This window comes from Lutra lutra, chromosome 14 (genome assembly GCF_902655055.1).
Source record: "Lutra lutra chromosome 14, mLutLut1.2, whole genome shotgun sequence".
Taxonomy (NCBI): Eukaryota; Metazoa; Chordata; class Mammalia; order Carnivora; family Mustelidae; genus Lutra; species Lutra lutra.
The window spans coordinates 88,268,829-88,290,226 of NC_062291.1; the positions used below are offsets into that span (position 1 = coordinate 88,268,829).

Below are 21,398 nucleotides of genomic sequence, written 5' to 3' on the forward strand. Positions count from 1 at the left end.
CTGCACTGACACCGGGACGCAGAGGACAGACCTGCGGGGAGAGACCCATGGGGAGAGGCTGGTGGCGTCAGCCCTGCAGGGCACAGCAGACCTGTCTGGAGTCCCCATGTCACTGCAGCGCCTGCCCCTGCCCCACCCCACCCCCCAGGTGATCCCTGCTCTTAATTTTGTATTTATGGTTTTATTCCTGTTTTGGTATAATCTTAATAACGTCACCTTTTTTTGTTTTCAGCTGCTTTGGTTAGCTTTTTGTGAAGTTTTAGGATCCTCCTTTCTCAGCCTCGCGAGGCCCGTCTGATGTGCACGTGATGTGTTTCCCTGCAGCACAGGGCGCCGTCCCGGGAGTATTTCAGGTGTCGCCGACCCACCTCCACGTGTGAAGCATCTGGTTCTCAGAGCCTGGAAAGGCCGCCGCACACAAGTGTCGCTTCCTGAGGGCTCCAGCGCCCCCGAGTGAGCGCTGCGTGTCCCGCGCGTGTGAGCTGTGGGGCATTGTAGCACACGCCCGTCTCATCGCGTGTGTCCCCGTGCACGGGGGTTGCTGCAGATCTGGACAAGGGGTCGGCATCCGGAGCAGCACTCGGGGCCGCCTGCCTGTCCCGTGCGTGTCTTGGGCTGCACACCAAAGCCGCTCTCTGGTCTCAGACGGGAGCTCGGACGGTGTGTGTGCAGCCGCTGTCCTCCAGGAGCTTCTCCTGCTCAGTGCGCGCTCCACCGCATCCGGGAGGCCCCGGCGTCCCACGGCGTCCTCCACGCGGCCGGCCCGCGCGGGGACAGAGTGGGCCGAGGTCCAGGGGCTTCATCACACTCTCCAGCCATCATCCATTCAAGTCTGATAGCTCTAACTTAGAACAACTAAGTTTCTCTGATTGGTTATAAATCTACCGACAACATCGCATGAAATTCTTTCTCCTGTTCTTAGGTCTGTTTATTTTTTCTGCTTTTAAAAAATATTATATTTATTGATTGGTTGATTTGAGAGAAAGCGAGCACGCAAGTGGGGGAGGGGCAGAGGGAGAAGCAGGCTCCCCGCTGAGCAGGGAGCCCGATGCGGGACTCGATCCCAGGACCCCAGGATCATGACCTGAGCTGAAGGCAGAGGCTTCCCCGACTGGGCCCCTCAGGTGCCCACTTTTTTTTTTTTATTTTTAAAAACTAACAAGTTGCAGACAGTTTATCTGTAGAGGCAGCGCAGCGAGCCATCCTGGAGGAGCAGAGACTCCCGGAGGCCCCCGGGGCACCTGTGTAGTGTAGCTGCTCTCTGTGGTGGGTCGGACTTCCCAAGCCCCCGCCCCCAGACCCTGCAGCTGGCTTCCTGGGCCCTCCCCACCCCCACAGCCAGCCCCGTCCCTTGGGAGAGGCAGGACACCCACCCCCCCAGGAGAGGCGAGCGTGGGTCTGGCCCTGGGGCTTTCCAGAGGCTGTCGGGAGGTGGCCGCCGCCACGGATATGGACGTGGGGCACTGTTACCCTCAGTGTCACACTCAGATGTGTTCTGTGGTGTCTGCAGAAGAACGTGTCCCCGAGAGCCCCTCGCTGTTGTTGCTCTGGTTTGAGCGTTAGTTTTCTGGAAGAGCAAGCCGATGCAGGCCCAGGTTGACGATATGTACTTAGGCTGCTAACCTAATTGCAGGGGTGATAAGTTACTGGCCCTCTGATTTGTTTGCAAATGAGAAGTGATGGGGCCTTTCTAACGAGCTGCTCGTGTTCCTTCCCGGTTGGCTCCTGCCCCGGCCACCCCAGCCCTGCGCAGGCCGCTCCGCGGGAGTGTGTGGAGAGCTCCCCCTTCTCCGGCCAGGTGGATGGCGGCGGCGAGCGTCAGGCCATAGCCAGTCTCAGAGACACGCCATCTGCCACGTTCCACGGAGCACAGGAGCTGGGGTGTCCGTTCCTGGTCCGCCCCGACCCGTGCTGCGAGCCCCAGGGGCCCGGCTCTGTGCAGGGAGACCACTCACACCGCACATCAGGCCATGCCTAAAGGCTGGCCCCACGCGGGCAGGACCGGGCCCCCACCTTGCATCTGCTCTTCTGGCAAAAGTACGGTGTCGACCGGGTTGCCTGTCACTAATGGAGAGTTAATTGCCGTTCTGGACAGTCAGGTTTATAAATATGTAGAAAGCATTTTAATTGTTTTTAGTAAAACGGGCAAGCAGTCCGTGTTCTCAGACGAGACGAGCACAGACGGACCGGCGAGCACCAGGCTCCCGTCCGCGGGCCTGGGCACTTCTGTGCAGATGTCGCCGTGTCCTGTGACCGAAGCGTGGCCCGAACGTACCGACCGAGCAGGTTAAACAGGGAGAAAGTTATCTTCAGCTTTGACTTTGATCCATTAGAACCGATTATGGATGTCCTGCTCTGTGGGTTACAGTCTCTTTTCCGTGTCCTTTTGTAAACTTCATGATGTCGTGTCAGCGCGGTCATGCCTGGCGAGGGGACTTGAAGGTTTGCCACATTCACCTCCTGGCACCTCCTCGGGGCCGCACAGCCTGTCGGGGGCTCAAGTCTGCAGAGCGGCCCCCGCCGCAGCCCCTCTCCCCAGGAACCTTGTTGGGTGGCCGGGTTCAGCGAGGAGCAAAACGTAGGTACAGGGACACGTACGTGTCTGTGCACGTGTACAGGGTTACACATGTGTGCGTGTAAATGTACATGCACGCACGTGAAACATGGGCGTTCACATGTACATCTACATGGCGTGAGCAGCCATGTGCATACGCAGATGTACACACATGGACACGTGTGTGTGTTATGTGCACATGGGTACGTAGGCACAGGCCTGCATCTGTACACACATATGCTCGCGCACACACGTTACACGGCCTCACAGAAGAATACACGTGTCCATGTATGCACGCACAGGCACATACAAGACACCCAGTTTGAATTTCAGAGAAACAGGTCGCTTTAGGGTCAGGTGTCCCACGCAGCCTCCTCTGGTGGTCACCCCAGCCCAGCCTGGCCTCTGCAGTTTGGGGTCCAGAGCAGGACTGGACCACGGGGCCAGTGGCGCTGTGGGGAGTGGGTGGCAGTTGTGCGTGCGGAAGGAGGACGAGGGGCAGAGAAGGCCGGTGTGGGGGTGGCCGCTGGGAGCCCCGGGCAGGTGCAGCACACAGTGAGGACGGTGCTGGGGTTGGAGCCCTTCCCGCGGGCCCCGGGCGCCTCCACCCGAGGGAGACCGCGCTCAAGTGGGCGCCCGTGTTGGGATAGGGGCCTTGTGTGTGCCGCTGAGTGTGACTGACGTCGCATCCCGGTGGCCGGGGTGAGCCCTGAGGAGGCAGCTCTGTCCTAGTTCACAAGGGCTTGAGTCAGGGCTTGAGCTTCTAGCTGTTCTGCTCTCACCTGGTCTCTCTGTTTGCTCTGCAGGCATTAGGAAGCTTTTATTTTCTTCATGAATCCTTAAAAAACATCTACCAGTTTGACTTTAAAGGTAAGACTCTTCCGGGATTCCCTGGCTGGGCTCCCCCGCCCCACCCAGCATCCCCGTGGGGGGCGCAGCCGCTGACCAGGGGCCTCCTGTGCAAACCTGGCGCTCTGGGCCCCTGGAGTCCACGTGGTATTTCTGCCTCAGACCCCTGCCCTGGACCCCTGCCCCCGACTCCTGCCCCAGACCCCCTACCCTAACCTGGATCACACTCCAGGCCTCGTCCTGGACCCTCTAACTGTAACCCCAGACCCGGACCCCCAGCCCCCAGCCCGCGCCCCTCCTGCTCCCAGGACAGGGCCCGCCAGTGCCGCTGGATCTCCTGCAGAGCCAGGTAGGGGAGGAGGGAACGGCCTTGTGTCCAAATCAAATGGGAGAAAATGAAGGCCAGCTTGGGTGGTGTCTCTTACACGAGCCGGCAGTCGTGGTGGAGGGAGAACCGCCCTGCGCTCCTGGGCCGGCATGTGTGCTGTGTGGAGCTCCTGGGCTCCTGAAGCCGGCCTTGGTCCTCGTGTCCCCGCACACGGGAGCCCCGCAGCCCGGAGCCCAGCAGCCCCCGTGTCCTCCTGCTCGGCCGGGGCGTTGGGGCGACACCCTCTTTTCACGCCACACGCGGGTCCTTGGCCTCCAGCTCGGCCCCTGAGGCAGATCCCATTAGTCCGAGGTGTCACTGAAGTTGTAATCACTGTGGAGAGCGACTAATTATGTCAGTCGCTCAGATTCATTATCTCCGCTCACTTAGGAGACCGATCGCCTCTTCTGAAAGGGAGACGCAGAGTCGTCCCTAAATTGCTTGGGCAGTGATTTCATCGATGTTGGGAACAGGATCCCAGCCAGCAGGATGATTTCTCATTGGCCCTATCACCTGAGGGTTCTTTGCGCAGTTTGGAACCCAAGCACGTGGCTTTCCCACCAAGGACCTTGCTGGGGTAGCCTTGCAAACCTGGCGGGAGACGGGCCAGAGGCCATTGTCCCCGCGATGTTACTAGACACTGGGCGCCCGGGCTGTGTTCTCCAGCAGCGGGGTTGTGGGCAAGAATGGGCAGAGGGGAGGTCTCCAGTCCCCGCGTGCCCCAGGTGGAGCTGGAAGCAGAACGGGGTTCTGCTCCTCCGAGCTCTAGCACGTAGCCGGGCCCCTGAACTTCTCCCTTCCTGGGAGTCACCATTCCCCTGCACTTCGTGTCACTAGATCAGATCAGTCGTGACACCCCGGCTGGCCCGGGGTTTCTCGGAAACTGAGGAGATGTACGTTTGACTCCCCAAGCCTCCCGCGCGGCCCCCCACGATGACGAGGGTGATGTCGCTGATGTCGGTGATGAGGGCAGACGTGGTGGTGGGGACTGTGCCCCGAGTACGTCTGTGGCCCGCGTATGTATTGCTTCGGCGGTGCTCCAATGGCCGGACGTGGCGTCGCCGCCCACAGCACAGGTGCGGGGCCCAGGGACACCGGGTCTCGGGAGCGGGAACGCCCGCCCCTTATGCCGTAGCCGCGGTTCGCCAAGGCTCACTCTCATGCTTTGACTTAAGTTACAGCAAAAACGGTTTTACATCTGTGAAAAGCTTGAATAAACTTTTTAAGAAGAAATAGCTTGAATTTAGTACTTAGAAAGTTGAGGACTCCCCAAAGGTGTGGATGAAAGGGATGTGCGTTTCTGCTCTGATGCATGGAGAGTGCGGACGGTGCTGAGGGAATGGTGGGGCTGAGTCTTTCCGATCCCTTAGAGAAGTGAGGCCCCAGGGCTCGTGCTGTCCCCACACTGGAGAGATAGGCGGGCGGACCCTGAGAGCCCCCGGGAGCTGGCACTGGTGGGAGCTGCTGGGGGGTGGCGTGGAGGGCCGGAGGCTGGAGAGAGAAACTTCCCCGCCAGGCCGCCCCCCTACTTTGGTGAGCATCGGCTATAGGAGCCTCACCATGTCGTCATGGGGAAGATTAGAGAAAAACCCCCTCGTGCTTCTGGCGGGGAAGAGGGAAGGAGCCATTTGGAAGTGTGCCCAGGGTCCTTTGTTCTTCCCAAAAGGCCTGCCCTTGAGGACAACCATGTCACCAGAGCTGCCCAGCAGGCCTGGGGGAGGTAGGGGGTGACTTCAACCTCCCCTGGCCTTCTGTGCTACTCGAGGGGCTGTAGGGCTGCGAGCGCGCCAGAAGGCTGCAGGCTGGGCTCATGCTGGCGGAAGGACCATGGCAAGGTCACCGGACGATAGGACAGTGTCCTGCCCCAGCCGCAGCGCCTGTCACCACACCAGGCGTCACAGCAGAGCCTGCCAAGCTCACTGTCTGTTCCGAAGGAGTCTCACGGGAGCGCGAAGACAGCAGAGGAGATAAGAACAGAACGTGGGAGGAAACGTTAGCCCCCGAGTCCCTCCCAGAAATATAGCCCAGCTCCTCACCAGAGCCTCGTAGGAAAGTCCCGTCGAACTCCATTCTTTTTTCCAATTACTTGTGTTTTGCTTTCAACCAGAAGTTATAGGCCAAGTTGAAAAGGAGAAGATACAGTGTGAAGAGAGCAGGTGCATGTTGGAGCCCGAGTGGGATGTGGCCTCGATGTGGAGCTGCCGGATGGGGCGTTTCAGAGAACCGTGACTAACGTGATGAGGGTGTACGTGGAAAAGCAGAAGCTCGCGAGACCGAGTCAGAACAGAAGCTCGTGAATCAAAAGGAAAAGCTCAAAATATGGAATGTGGACAGAAAGGCACCTGACCTCCGATGGGCTCACCAGCCTGGACGTGGTTGAAGACAGAGCCACTGGGCTGGAAGCGCGTCTTTGAAAACTTTCCAAACTGAAAAGTAAAGAGAAAAAAACAAGACACAAAAGCAGAACAAGATTCCCGGCCCCATGGGACACACAGAAGGTGAGGCGTGTGCACGAAGGGACGGCAGCCGGGAAAGCGAGAGGAAAGGAACAAGACATATTTGAAGTCATGGCCCGGAATTTTGCAGGATTAATCATGGACACTGAGCCATAGATCCAGAAAGCTCATCGGTGACTGAGCAGACGGATGCCCACACCCTGCACCTAAGCGTGTCTCCACAAGCTGCGGAAAGTCCAACACGGAGAGAGACCTTGAGAGAACAGGGCTGGCAGTGGGGAGGTGACCCAGAAAGGAGCAAGGATAAGAAAACATCGAACTTTTCTTCAGAAACCATGGAGTTGAAGAGAGGGGTGTGAAGTATTTCTGCTGGTCGAAGAGGATACCTAGAATTCTGTACGCAGCAAAGTTACCCTTCAGAAGTGAGCGAGAAAAGAACACTTTCTCAAACAAAAGTTGCAGGAACTTGTTTCCGGCAGACCCGTCATGCAGAAAAGGTTGAAAGTTATTTGACAAAAGGAAAATGATCAGGTCAGATGTGTACATCTACGTTAAGAAGGAAAAGAGTGAGGGCGCCTGGGTGACTCAGTGGGTTGAGCCTCTGCCTTCGGCTCAGGTCATGGTCTCAGGGTCCTGGGATCGAGTCCCGCATCGGGCTCTCTGCTCAGCAAGAAGCCTGCTTCCCTTCCTCTCTCTCTGCCTGCCTCTCTGCCTGCTTGTGATCTCTGTCTGTCAGATAAATAAATAAAATCTTAAAAAAAAAAAAAGAGAGAGAGAAAGAGTGTAAAGGAAGGAATAAGTGAAGGTAGAGCATTTCATTTCTTATCATCCTTCATCTGACGTAACTTCTGTTCGGAGCGTCACTAGCAACACCATGGGGGTGGCCGTAGTTGCGGGTTAGTGAGACAAGTAACCGTGATGTTGGGCAGGCGGGAGAGAGGAGCCGGGGACCCGCACTCCGTGCAGGGGTGCGGAACGGCGTGAGCGTGGACCGGGGCGGGTGGTAAGCGTATATTGTAGACTCCGGCAACCACTAAAAATCGTTAAAACGGAATACAGCTGGCATGTTAATAATAGAGGACAGAGAATGGAATCCCATGAAATGCTCAATTAGACCAGAGCGTCTACGGAGAAAGGAAGGTGACAGAGGCAGCAGGTGGAGATGGTGCCGACAAGGAGCTTCTCAGTGCAGCCCCCGCGGGGCTCCCTGCAGGCGCCAGCGCGGCAAGTACACCGAGACGGAAACGGTCCGAGAGGTTAAAACGGTAAGACCCCGCTGCGCGTTGTCTGCTGGCAGCCCGCATAGGATCCACAGACCCACGAAGACGAAAGGTCAAGGGATGGAGGGAGAGGGACCGCACAGACACGAGTCCGAATGCCAGAGGAACGGCGGCCCTTCCAGACGCAGCAGACTCCAGCGCGAGGAGTGACCGGGGATCAAGAAGGCTGTTTATTACACAACCATAAAGGGGTCGGTTCTCTAAGAAGACAGAACAGGTCTTACTGTGTACGCACCGACAGCAGAGCATCACAACACACGGGGCAAGACTGACAGCTTCCGGGAGAAACGGATGAATCCAGTGCCGCAGATGGAGACCTCAGGGCCCCTCTGCCAAAGACGGGCAGATCCAGCAGGTGGGATGGCTGAGGACGTAGTTCAACTCGACTGCACCGTTGGTCGGCGGGGTCCAGCCGACGTTTGTAGAATATTCTCCCCAGCGAGAGCAGCACACACATTCTCCTCAAGTTCCCCGGAATGGCTACTGCGGTAGACCACATTCTGGGACACTAAATACTCAACAAATTTAGAAGAACCAACGTCATGCAAAGGACACTCCTGGACCCCTTGGACTTCCACACGAAATCAGCAACAGAGAGACAGCGAGAAAACCCCAAAATACTTGTGTCTGACGTTCAGAAATAACAGAAGTAAAACCAGTGAATCATTGAAGTAATAATTAGTAAAAGTATGTTGTGCACACATCAACAAGACAGTTTGCACACTCGAGCATTCAAACCAAAACACGGAGTGGGGCTCTGGGGTGTATTTTGGTGTAAGATGGCTCATGCCGCCTGGAGGCAGTGACTTTATTCATAGCAGTGATTGGTTATGGTATTAGAATTCTCTTAAATGATGGGAATAGGTTCGCGGTTACCTCGTATCAACACTGGGAAACAGTGTAAGTGTTCATCATTTTTAGATAAGCAAGGAGTGACCCACTTTAAGTTAGTCTTGCAAAATAAGCTAATTTCAGCTTTGTTTCTATGACCAAACTGGCTTTGTTCAGGGAACTTTAAAGGCTGGTCTCTCTTTGTTTTTTATTTTAACACTTGGATGTGAAACAACGCACTTCCAGAATAGCACATGAGTCAGAATACATCTCAAGAAATTTTGAAAATATTTTGAACTAAATGAAAATGAAATAGAGCTTATCAGCATTTGTGGGATGTAGTAAAAGTGCGTTCGTGGCATCAAATGTATGTGTTAGAAAAGAGGTAAGATTTAAAATCGCTAATCAAAGCTTCTGCCTTAGGAAGCCAGAAGAAGAGCAAAATAAATCCAAATCATAAGAAAAGAAATAATAAAAATTAGAGCATAAATCAATGAAATTGAAAACAGGAACTCAGTAGAGAAAATTAGCAAAACCCAAAGCTGATTCTTTGAAAAGATCAATAAAATTGATATTCTTCTAGTCAGGCTAACCAAGAAAAGAAAGAAAACACAAATTACTGATAGTAGAGATGAGAGAGGGGCCATCACTACCGGCTGTGGACATTGAAGGGCGATGAAGGTGTATGGGGAACGGGTCCGCACCTGTAGCTTCATGATGTGGGTGAGGCAGTTCCTTGGAAAGTGCAGTCGGCCAGATTCACACCTGGAGGACTCGGTGATCTGAATAGGCCTTTATCTGTTAAGGAAATTGAATCAATAATTAATAAACTCCTAAAAAAAGAAAGCACGAGGTCTGATGGGTTCACTGTGAATTCTACCAAACACTAAAGGAAGATATTATACCAGTTCTCTGTAACGTCGTCCAGAAAACAGAAGCAGAGAGAACATTCTGACTCACTCTGTGAACCAACATTCCCTGATACCAAAACCAAACAGAGACTCCAGAAAAACAGAACCATAGGCCAGTATCTCTGCTGAGCATGAAGTGTAGAAACCCTCAACGTAGTGTCAGCAGCTTGAGTCCAGCAGCGTGTCTGAGTCGTGCACCGTGACAACCGAGTTCACGCAGGTCTGCGAGTCCGCTCCGCGTCTCGAAGTCAGTTAACGTAACATCACGTCAACAAGCCGAGGAAGGAAAACATGCGGCCACGTCAGAGACGCAGAACGGTGCTTGGCTGCGTGAATCTGCCGCCTCCCACAGTGGGTCTCTGCGAACCGGGGGGAGACCTTGGTCAGGAGCAGCTGGGGAAACCCACGTCTCACATCACACGTCATGGTGAGAGCCTGGATGCTCTGGTCTGCAGTACGCGCGTGCACTCTCCCCGTTTCCCTTCCGTACTGCTCCAGAGATCTTGGCTGTGCATGAAGACAAGAGGAGGAAATGGAGGGTGTACTGATGGGAGTGGCAAGGAATAAAACGGTCTTAGTCCTCAATGACGTGCTTATGTTGGACGTTTGGAAGACTCACCCACGACAGAAACCGGACAAATGAGCACGGTTGCGGGACACAAGGTTAATGTGCAGGAGCCAGTGGCTTTTCTAAACCAGCAACAAAGACATGGAATTCGAAATTAAAAACAGAAAACCATTCGCATTAGCACACGCACAGAAGACAGACTTAGAAATAAACCTAGCAAAATACGGACAAGATTAATATGAGGAAAACTGCAGAACTCTGCCAAAATCAAAGACGACCGGAGTCAACCGAGCGCTGTCCCATGTTCATGGACAGGAGGACGCAACCTTGTCAGCGTGTGGTTCTTCCCTGCCGGGCCCACTGAGACGCTGCCGTCGCCATCGAATTCTGGCAGGTTGCGTTGTCGACACCAACAAATTGGTTCAAGTTGACACAGAGAGAGAAGACCCAGCGCTGTCAGCCCCGTGCCGAAAGGGAAGAACAACGTTGTAGGGCTGACGCCACCCGACTTGAGACTCCCTATACACGCTACGGTAATTAAGACAGTGTTGTGTCGTCGAAAAGACAAAAAGGTCAACAGCACAAAGCAGAGCCCAGAAACAGGCCCCATGAGTGTGGGCGGCTGCCAGCGACGATGGAGCGAAGGCAGTGCAGTGCCTTGAAGACGGTCTTTTGCCGATGGGGCCGGAACAACTGGACGTCCGCTGCTGAGCTGTGAGTCCGGAGCCGGACCGCACGCCGCACGGAAGTTAACCGAAAGCGGACAGAGACTGACGTGTAAAGTGTGAAAGTGTAAAAGGTCCAGAAGGTGGTGCAGAAATGGTGACTTGGGGTTTGGTGACGACTTTTTAAATCAGCACCGCGGTCCGCGAGGACACTGGGTGAGCCGGGCTTCCTCAGGTCCTGCTCTGACACAGCTAAGGGGATGGAGAGAGAAGCCACGGACTGGGCAAGATGTGAACCAAAAACCTGCCATGAAGTCTTAAAACTCAACAATAAGAAAACAATCCGATTAAAAAATGAGCGAAAAATGTCAACAGACATCGGACTCAAGAAGACGTACGGATGGCAGAGAAAGCTGTGAAAACGGGCTCCGTATCTCGCGTAAGGAGACACCACCAGGCACCCGCCGGGGCGGCCGACGGCCGGAGCGCAGACGGTGCAGACGCGGAGGCCGTGCAGCCGGGCCCCCCCCGCCCGTGGCCGTTCCGGACAGTGTGGCTGTCTCCTGCAGGCGACACGCGTGCCGCACGGCCCAGCAGTCCTACTGCCGGCCCGTCACACGCAGCAGAGGACGACTTCGGTCCACACAGAAACCTGCAGCAGGAGCTACGGTATCTTCATTCATAATTACCGAGCACTGGAAGGAACCAGGATATGTCCTTCCTAGGCAGACGGAGAAGCGAGCCGGGGTCGTCCGCACGGTGCAGCCTTGCAGAGCAGTGAGCTGAAATGAGCCGGCAAGCCCCCAGAGACACGAAGAACCAGACGAGTATTTCTGAGTGGAAGGGGCCGGTGGGAAAAGGCTCCCAACAGCGTGTTGGCGACAAGAGGACGTTTAAGGGAAGGCGGGAGACGGGGAGTGAAGAGTCCCTGTTGCAGGGGTGGGGAGGGCAGGGTGAGTAGCCGCAGCCCTGGGGAAGCCCGGGAACACAGCACACGCTGGGAGCGCCGAGCGCCCGCGCGGACTGCAGCGAGTGGCCGCGCGCGGGACAGACTGGGGCGGCGTGCTTCCCGCTCGGGGGTTCGTGCTGCCGCAACTGCTCCAGAAGGACGGTCTGTTCGTTCACGGAGCACGGTGGCCTCCGTCCGCTCCCACTCCCCCAGTCTCGTCCTCTTTAAGGCGATGAGGGTTTTTGTCCAAAGCAGAATTGCCTCCCCGCAACCGTCTCCTCTCCCCGTCTCGGTTGACACGGAGTGCTGTGGACTGTGTGCCTCGCCGAGGACCGTGGGCGTCAGTCCTGGGGGCGTCCACGGCCTACAGCCTGGTGTCATGACTCGGGCGTGGCTACAGGAGCCGACCGCGGGAGGAAGAGCCCAGGAGAGACCAGGCTGGGCTGGGCCTTTGCTGGGGGCTCGGTGCCAGGAGGGAGCGAGAGAGGGCCCCGGGTGGGAAGGGAGGAGGGCGAGCCAGGTCAGGAGCCCACACGGCAGGCTGAGGCCACGGGAGAACCATCACACCGCGGGCAGGGCGCACGGCCCGCACTCCCCAGGCGTGGTTCACACCCCCGCAGAGCTCCCCTGTGCTGGGCCGTGTGGCCTCCTCACGTGGACACTTACGCTGCCAGCTCCCAGGTGCCGACGGCGGTCACTGCTGTCCACGCACCACGCACGGACACGGATGGGCGGCTCCAGGAAGGGCCTCCCGCCTTGGACATGCTTCTGCGGCGTTTCCGGTGGCGGTGGGTGTCGGGAACGGGAGCACAGCCACGTGGTGGTCACTTTATCATTGATGCAAGCCGTGCCCAACTGCCCCTGGCCCCAGCCTCCCGGCTAATGGGGTTTGTCCTGTGTCCCCCCACGGGCCCCCAGAGGCCATGGTGATTGGTGAGGGGACAGAACCACAGACAGCAGTCACCTCAGTGATCGTCCCGTGTTTGGTAACAAGACCAGTGAGTGTGCAGCTCTGCATTTAGGGACGGCTCCATGTCCCTCCTCTGTCCTGAGCTCCCTCCTTCACCCAACGTCTGTCTCATCCCGTCCCACGCCGGTGCGGCTGACCGTTGGGAGTCCCTGCCTGCCAGTGTTTTGCTTTGACCTGGGGTTCACTCTCCCCCCAAACACGCAGTGGCCAGAGCTTTGTCCCCAGATGCTGCACATGGATGTCATTCCCGCTCTCCGCTCCCACGAGTGGGTCCGTGGGGCCTGTGTGCTCTGAGAGCTGCAGGTGTGGGCTGCCAGGGGACAGGGAGCGTGACCCCACAGAAATGGACCGCACGCTTCATCCCTTGTCCCCCAGCAGCCTCTTAACAGCCGGGAGCGTCACCTGGTCCCAGATATTCCCGGCATAGGGGCAGCCATCTGGGCCCGCTGCTGCCATGCTCCCGGCGTGGCATCTTGTGGGGGCCCCTTGTGAGACTCCACTGTGGGTGTGAGGTGACCCGTCGGTGGAAAGAAGGGGCCTGGCCTGGGTATGAGAGGACTAGACCATGCCCTGTCCACGGGGGTGTCGGCCCGGGCACGCAGTCCGGGGAGCACCCCACGCCGTCCTGCCTCCGCCTCCGCCTCCGCCTCAAGAAAAACTCCCGGACGTGAGCGATGTTGGCTGCATGTGAGGCGGAAATCGATGTCACTAAGTAAATTCGTATGAAGGTGTGAGCGAAGGGTTATTCTGCAGCTGTCCTAAATATAGTCACAGTTTTAACAGAGGAAGCCAATTAGCCCTTGTAAATCTGCGGCTAGAAGGTCTGAGAGGATAATGAAGTGGCGTGTCGGGCTCCAGGTCGTGGAGTGAGAATTTACGAGCCACCGGCGTCCCCGGGGCAGCAGACCCTCTCCTCCCCGGGTGCCCCCTGCACTCCCTGTGGGGCTGCACGGGTTGGTGGGATGCGGCCATGAGGTCATTCATGTCACCCCTCTGCTCTTTTCCAGCCAAGAAGTATAAAAAAGTCACGGGCAAAGAGATCTACTCGGACACGCTGGAGAGCACGCCCATGCTGGAGAAAGAGAAGTTTCCGCAGGATTACTTTCCCGAGGTGCGTCCCGGCCCCCGGCCCCCGGCCTGCTCGCCCTCAGAGTACGCGCCTCTGTGAGGAAGCATGAGCGCCGAAGGCCTCGTGGGTCCGGGGAGGGTCCCACCCCCGGCTGGTGACGCGCTCCCGCAGGCCGTCTTTCCGGGGCTTCTCGGGCCCGCGTGGGTCTGCGTGGTGGTCTTCCTGAGGGGCGAACCACCACGTTTGCACGAATCACCACGTTCTGTGACCATCATTTCCAGGCAAAGGAACCCTCCCCGTGCGAGGTGGGACAATCACCATCAGCTGGTCGTGGGGTCTGGAGAGGGAGCAGGTGCAGCTGGCCAGGGACGCCGCCGCGTGCGGGCCGCCGGGGTGCAGGGGTGTCCCCCCCCCCCGGGAAGGCTGGGTGAGGCCTCAGACACCGTTACCTGCTGTGCTCATCTATTTCCACCGGGTTTGGTGCATTTTTGCGGGGGTTGTTACTTGCGTGCGGCCATCACACGGCACAGGTCATCTCAGACTCAGGTGTCCTCGGTCTGGGGTCTGCTAAGCCCGTGTGATTCATGCACTGACCTGGAGTTGCTCCCCTGTCCATCCATTGTCTGAAATCACGGGGGCGCGTGCGTCTGTAATTGAAGCATCGAGATGGTGGGCTCCCCGGCACAGCGGAGGTCGGCTCAGCGCAAGAAGGATTACCCCGACAGGTCTGTCCGCGCGAGGCCTGCCCACCCACACTTGGAGCTGACTTCCAGCAAGGCCACGGCCGTATTAACGTGTTCACGGTCCGGGGTGAAGGAGTGTGGCCGCTGCCATGAAGGATGGACGCAGCTCCCTCATCGCTCGCCCTGAGCCAAGGACGCAGTGTCGGGGCTGGCCTCTGTCCTGGCTGTCCCCGCCCCCCACGGTTCGCTCTCCTCTTGACATTGTGATGTGGCTGGAAAGCTCTGGAAGCCGTGGAGTGAATCCTGGCAGTCTTCCTTGCCCATCTCTTTGGACCGCTGTCCCCTGCAGACGCCGAGGGTCACAGAGTTGGTATCAGGGCTGAGCGGGGCCACTGAGAGTGACCAAGGGCCCTCGTGGAGATGGCGGCTGGAGAAAACTGGGGCCTCTGCAGCAGGGAGAGCAGCTCTGACGGGCTCGGGGCAGTTTAGGAGCAGGTATCCCTGCGTCTTCGCCACAGGGTGTTGCACGGTGCACAGTGGCTGAGAAGCCCCCAGGCTCCTCTCAGCTGCCTCGAGCGCTCTGTTCTGGCAGCCCGAGTGACTGCACTGACACTTGGGGCCGCCTGGCTCCTCCGTCCTCAGCCCAGAGCCCGACCGGCCCAGGACGGCACTCACTTATGCCTGGTGGCTGGCTGGGGTGTACCCCCAAAGGGTAAGACACAAGGGGCCGTGCACCTGGGAGAGGCAGGACTCGGGGGTGGGGGGGCGCCGGTGTGATGACCCGGGGACAGGTGGGGATGCGTCTGAGGCCACCCGCAACAGTGCCGTCTGTCGATGGCGTCCAGCTGCCTGGAAGCTGTGGACCGGCGCTTGCTGGGGCATGAGCGGCCCTCGGTTCCCAGCCTCTACGCAGAAGAGCTGAGCAGTGCCTCTGCGAGCACAGGGGGCCACAGGCACCCGGACGTGGCTTCTCCAGGCCGATCTCCATGCAGTGGGGGGCGTGGCATCTGCCGCAGGGCTCACACTCACTCCCTGAGGGCAGGGCACGCGCCGATCACTCCATGTGTGATTCCTTGTAAGTGGGGCTCACTTCCCAGGTCCCTTTTCCTCCCAGCACTGGGCCCCCTCGTGCTCAGAGCCCAGGTCCCTAGAGGCCCCTGAGGTCAGCTGTGAGCTGTGATGCCACCAGAGAAGAGTGCTGCGTGGCCAGTGCCATGTCCCTCTGGGCGCCAGAGGAAGGAGAGAGCCAGGTGGTGCCCCCACACAGGACGGCCCACAGCGTAGTCGGGACGCCTGCAGAGCCCCCGGCCCCCAAAGTTCTGTCCGTCCCTGCAGGACAGCAGGCCTCCTCCTGAGGGGCTCCCTGCTCCCTGGCCCTCAGGCTGTTTTCTGGGCCCCGTGTCTACAAACACCGGCTTCCTAGACTGTGGCACACGGGGGACCCTGTGGCCTGGCCCCAATCCCAGCTCTTCCCTCTGCTGGCCCAGGCCCTGTGGGGGAGGAGGCTTGGGGCTGGCGTGCGGGTGGGTCAGATATAGTCTCAGGCTTCAGGTGCGCTGTCCCATGTCCTGCACACCTTCCAGAGGGCAGACGCCACCAGGGGCATCTGTGTCCTTGAGGTGCTCGTGGCTCCGTGGGGGGTGCTGACAGCCAGCGGCCTCCTCTCTCCTGTGAGGGAAGTGGGGGGGTCCCGGGTGACCATGGCCCCATGCACAGGCAAGAGAACATTTTCTGGAAGGAAAGGTGGGGTGTCACTGGGCAGACCCCAGTCTCTCTACTGGAGAGCAGCGTGTTGCTGGGACTCCGGTGAGCCCCAGAGCAGCGGCCCCGGCCTCCTGGGGTCGCCGTCCTTCCTTGATTTGACGGGATATCGTCACACGAGAAGCTGCGTCTGTTGTTGCCGACACGTGGGTGAGGCAGAAGCCAGCGCGGCTCAGTGCACAGAAGGAGAAACTTCTTCCACAAAAATACTGAGGCTTCGCGCATCATGGCCGTCCCGCGCTTCTCTGGCGTGCAGCGGCCCGTGCGTTCCCTGAGGCTGTGGCTGGGGTGCCATGGGGGTGCCACGTGGGCGGGGCTGGAGGGCGTGAGCCTGCCCGGCGCCGGCCCTGCTCTCCAGCCTCTGAGCCAATCCTTTAGCTTTACTGGAGCACGTTCTGGGGAGAGAATTGTCTGAGCCTGATTTCTCTTCTTCTATTAGCCTCGCGTAAGGGTGACCCAAGTGTGATTACCACGACGGCGGCAAACGCGGCGCCAAGCGATGACAGCCCGCTGCGCACAAAACTAACAAAACTTTCTGTGCTGATTTGTGGGTGCGTTTGGCTCGGCATGAATTTCAAATTCTGCCTCCAGGAGCAGCGCTCCGGATAACGTGAGACCATTTTTAAAAAGCAGATTTGTGTAGTCGATCGGGGCCGAGGCATTTGTTCCCTCTCGCCCGTAGTGAGAAATGGGTTGTTACCATAGATCACAGGGACTGCTCCGAGCTCTTATGAAAGATGGATTAATTTCACTAATGCTCCAAAGCGGGGCTCTCACCGGCAAGGCTGCGTGCTGATAACCTCCCCACAGCCTCCCTTTTCTCCACGCTGATTTATGCCGTCCTTTAGTGGATGAACCGTCCTGCACTCACCATCCATCTGCTGGCTAAAGGAATCCTATTAACAGGGTCTGAGTGGGGACTTCATACTGCAAGGTGAGTGATGTGGCACAGCCCGCCCTCCCCGCCCAGCGTGACATGGTTTCATTCCGTGGCGACAGCCTCTCAGCAAGCAGAGTGGGCACCCGGCCCCTGCTGCCCGTGCGTGGTTGCCCGCCAGGAGTTTCGGCAGGTGCCTGGTGCCCGGAAAGTTTCTGCACGTGGATGGAATGAAACACATCAGTCTGCATTTGAGGGAACCCCCAGCCTGTGACGGAGGCACCGGTTTCCCCGGTGCAGGTCCTCGCGGGTGCAGGACAGCCGTGTGCGTGCGTGCGTGCGTTTCTGTAGGACGTTGTGCAGGGAAGCCTCCCCAGGCAGGCACTTGTACCCTCTGATGACGGGGTGTGTTCTGGCCCTGCCCTGCCCCTGCGTGGCCCAGGCGAGTGTCCCTGGTTCAGGGCTCAGCCACAGTAGGGAAGGGATGTCCTGGCAGGGGGCTGAGGGGATCCCAGTTCTGGTTCTCCCTGCAAGGAGCTGGCAGCGTCGGGCAGGTGACTATGTTCAGCTCTGGCTCTGCTCCGTCGGTCAGCGGTGATCGTCATAGTGACCGTCGTAGTGCTTGTCGTGACCACCTGCGGCCCTTAGGAGGAGGGGCAGGGGGCCCACCAGGGGAGAGGAAGGTGGTTTCTGGAAGGGCTCCTGATGCAGCCCAGCGACGCCCAAGGACATGCGATTGCCCGTGGAGCCCAGGCACCAACAGGTCAGAATATCACAGGCATGGGTAGTAGCCCCACGTCTTCGTCCTGGGAAATCACTTAGAAATGTAGCCTGAACGCATTTGTGATTGCGATGACGAACTTACCTCAAAGTGAAGTCTTTTCTACAAACTCTTAGTTAAAATATTTGGGCACATTAATGTTATACTGTCAAACTCTTTTGAGATTTATTTGCAATGTAATTAAAAACCTTAAATCTAGTTAGAATTCTAAACAGCTATTACAAATCTTTATTATATTAAAAAAAGCAACACGTCTTGTGTTTTATGTGCGTATTCTAATAATGTTAAACAACGTTCCCTTATTGTGGGTAATTTAAACGTCTAAGAAAGATACACACGTGGAGTCTATTGAAGGTACACACGTGGGGTACGCGTACGGAGACCTTAGTTAACACAGAATTGACAATTGAGAATCATTAATTTTTGGTTCGTTACATCAAACTCACAAATGCCTTCCAGTTTTAATGGGCAAGACCCATGGTGGTCAGGTCAGGTCCCGCTTGGGGGCTCAGCAGCACAGCTCGGCACCGGGCTGGGGTGTGGGGTCTCACGTGTCCCGGCCACGGCCACGCTGCTCGTGTGGAAACGGGGTGGGGCACCCTGTCTTCTCCTCCCACACCCACACCAGGTCCTATGGGTGCGTTGGGAGAGCAAGGACCGCAGCGTCGCGGAGCGTGCGTGCCAGCAGAGCGTCTGTGATTGTGCGAGAGGGGAGGGAGAGCCCAGGCCAGAGCCAGGAAGGGCTGTCGGGCTCAGCCTGGTGAGCTTGGCGGGGGCCAGGGGGCATGCAGTGGACGCTTAGCCGTGGGAGACTCCAGAGCTTCGGGATTTGCACCTGGAGGTCATGGTGACCTTGAAGACAGCACCCCCCAAGCAGGGCATCACCATAGGAACCAAGCGGGGCACCTTGTGAAGCTGGTCCCAAGGGAGGGAGCAGGACAGTGGCTGAGGGGAATGTGGGGTCAAGCAGGGGGTTTCAGCTGCTGAATTGTTCGATTAAATAAAGAATCGTCACTGAGGTGTCTAGAGCCTCTGATTCTGGACTCACACGGGGAGCGCTTTCCGCCAGTGTTGTGCCGCGGGTGCCCGCGGTTACCACGGGGACCGTGAGCTCAGGCCTCCAAGGTCACATGCATCACCATGGCCATCCTCCTGCCCTCCCCCTTCCATCCTCCTCCTCCTCCCATCGTCCCCCTCCCCCTCCTGTCCTCCTGCCCTCCTCCCCCCTCTTCCGCCTCCTCCCCAGCTGCTCCTGCCCACACAGCAGAGACAGGCCCCTGGGGCTCGGGGGGACTGCACATTTCCATCTAGCTTTCCAAAGTGTTGGCAAACTGGGGGTTCAGGGGGGTCTCCTCAGTGCCTCCTGGGGCTCACAGGGCATGGGAGCTGGAGCCCCACTCTCACGGCCTGGGCTGTGAGCTGCCCTGTCCGGCGTGGCTGTTGAAATGGAATGAATCCAGACAGCACGGACCGTGTGCCGCGCCCGATGGTCCTGCTGGCTGTGGCTCCCGTGTGGGGCAGCAGGTCACGGCGCAACACCCACTTCCCTGCCGGCGTGAGCACGGTGCCCAAGACGGTCACCGCGCCGGATGAGGGCAATGTCCGCACAGGCGGCGGGCACGTGCAGGCCGTCCTCTGCTCAGCCAGGCCGCCCTCACCGAGAAGATCCCGCTGGCCGGTGGTTCCGAGCCTGCCCTCCCGGGCGCGGAGCGTGAGGCTCTGTGGCGAGCCTCGTGCGGGACGCTTGCCCTCCGGTGCTGAGCAGAAGCCTTCAGTGGAAGGATGGACATTGCTTTTCCTGACTGAGAAGCATCTTGGGTGCCCCCCCCCCGCTTGTGAGTTATGTCCGTCCCCTCCCTCTTTTCAGCTGGCTTATTGTGCAACCTGTTTGTTTTTCAGTGCAAGTGGTCCAGAAAAGGCTTCGTTCGGACACGGTGGTGTGTCGCAGACTGGTACGTTCGTCGTGGCGGCTGTTGCCTCCGTCAGAACCTTCGGGGTGCTTTCCCGGCTTTGTGGGCTGCACCTGTGGTGTGGCCGCACGTCCCGTCACAGGCTGCCCGCCGCTCTCCTGCCGGCATTGCTTCCGGATACTCGGTGTGACGCAGTGCCATCGCCTGGTCCCCGAGTCCGGGGTCCCGGTGCAGGCCCAACACAGGCCCTAGAGCTTCCTCCCGTGGGCACCAGTGTCCAGGTGCCACCCGGGCAGCCCTCCACAGGCCACGGTCAGCGGCCATGGGCACAGAGCATAGGGCAGGCAGACCTCCCAAGCCGACCTTCAGGCCTGGCCTGCCCGCAGCTGCTCTCTGTCTGCAGCGGCCGCATTCCTCCTGCCCCAGTAGAATCTTCGGAAACCCCATACCTGGTCTCCTCATGTGAGCCCCCTGGGACCATGGGTCTTAAGGGCCTAGAGCCGCGTGTGTCCCATAAGCAGCTGTTGGAGACCTTCCGTCAGCTGAGGGCACGTCCAGACGGGTGGGGGCACTGAGTGCCTGCCAGGTGTCCCATCCCAGGCAGGCCCTCAGCCACCCCTGTGGTTGGCACAGTGCCTTCCCTGGAGTCCTTGGGCAGCTCTTCCTGGGGCAGGGGGCAGGGAGGAGGGACAAGGAGCCGCAGACTCTGACGGTCCAGCAAGTGCCCTTTGCCCTCGCTCACGCCCCATTAGCCGCCGCAACACAGTGTGGGCACCGGCAGGGCGTCCTGGGGTCCCCGTGCGAGTGAGAGGATTTGCCTCCCCCGGCCGCCCACCGCCCCGGGAAATGGCTGTGAGCTTGGCACATGCTTCTCACGGGGTCCTCGGCCTTGCAGTCCGGGCACTGTGACAACCGTGGCGTACGTGTGGGCACGCTGACCTCCTTGTGAGACCACACGTCTCCCGTGATGCCCCGGGGTCTCCGTGCAGTGGGAGGGCTGACGGCCAGAATCTGGCCTCACTGCACATGTCCCTGCCACGGGGACTCCCTGCCTCGGGGTACCCCTACCACGGGGACCGCCTGCTGCCGGGTCTCCCTGAGGCCTTCTTGACACTGTGGGCCTGGGGGCTTCTCACCTAGAAGGAACCTTGTGGTGTTCCTCCCCCGGGGTCACAGCCTCATGGGGAGTGGTCTACAGCTCCGTGAGGCACCGGCCACACCGCCCGCTGCCCGTGCCTGGGGTCTAGGCCCCGGTCTCTGCTGCCTCCTCCTCTTCCCTCCTCCCTCCTTCTTTTTCTCCCCCCCACATCCCCTCGTTTCTCCTCCCCCTGCTCCCGTCTTTCTTCCCTCCTCCCTCCCTCCTGCTTCCCTCTGCCCTCCTGTTCTCATCCTTCCTGCTCCCTCCTGGTGGAGGAGAGTTGAAATAGCCCCTTCCCTGTTGGCCGGACATATTTAGACTGTGAGGTCACGTGTGCCCTGCTCTGACAGGCAGGGGATGTGCTCTGGGGGCATGAAGCGGCTGAGGAGGACAGGGCTGGGTGCAGGGGGTGCTGCCTGCTGTGACCCTTGGGCCCGGGCCCCATGACGCCCTGGGGAGCTGGGCCACATCGGGTGCCCTGTGGCACCAGCCCTCTGTCACCATGTGTCCTTCTGTCCCCGCAGTGCCTTTGACTTGGTCAACATCCATCTTTTTCATGATGCTTCCAATCTGGTCGCCTGGGAGACGAGCCCCTCGGTGTACTCGGGGATCCGGCACAAGGCCCTGGGCTACGTGCTCGACAGGTAGGTGCTGCACCGCCCCTCCCGCCCCACCTCCTCCGAGGATGGCGGCTCGCGCCCTCTCAAGGCCCTTGCTGCCCACGTTGGTGGTTTCCTGTTTGCCGAAATACGAAACCTATGGATGTTGCCTCAAATCCC

At 58.7% G+C, this 21,398-nt stretch overlaps 1 protein-coding gene across 7 annotated transcripts in view; it reads left to right on the top strand.

Annotated features, from left to right (window-relative positions):
* INPP5A (inositol polyphosphate-5-phosphatase A) overlaps positions 1 to 21,398 on the top strand; it is a 169,950-nt gene that overhangs the window by 102,414 nt on the left and 46,138 nt on the right. For all 7 annotated transcript variants that reach the window (XM_047702860.1, XM_047702858.1, XM_047702859.1 and 4 more), the window contains 4 exons: positions 3,361 to 3,424; positions 13,408 to 13,511; positions 19,471 to 19,523; positions 21,144 to 21,263. In XM_047702860.1, coding sequence (XP_047558816.1) covers positions 3,361 to 3,424; positions 13,408 to 13,511; positions 19,471 to 19,523; positions 21,144 to 21,263 — 341 coding nt within the window. The remainder of the gene's footprint in view (positions 1 to 3,360; positions 3,425 to 13,407; positions 13,512 to 19,470; positions 19,524 to 21,143; positions 21,264 to 21,398) is intronic.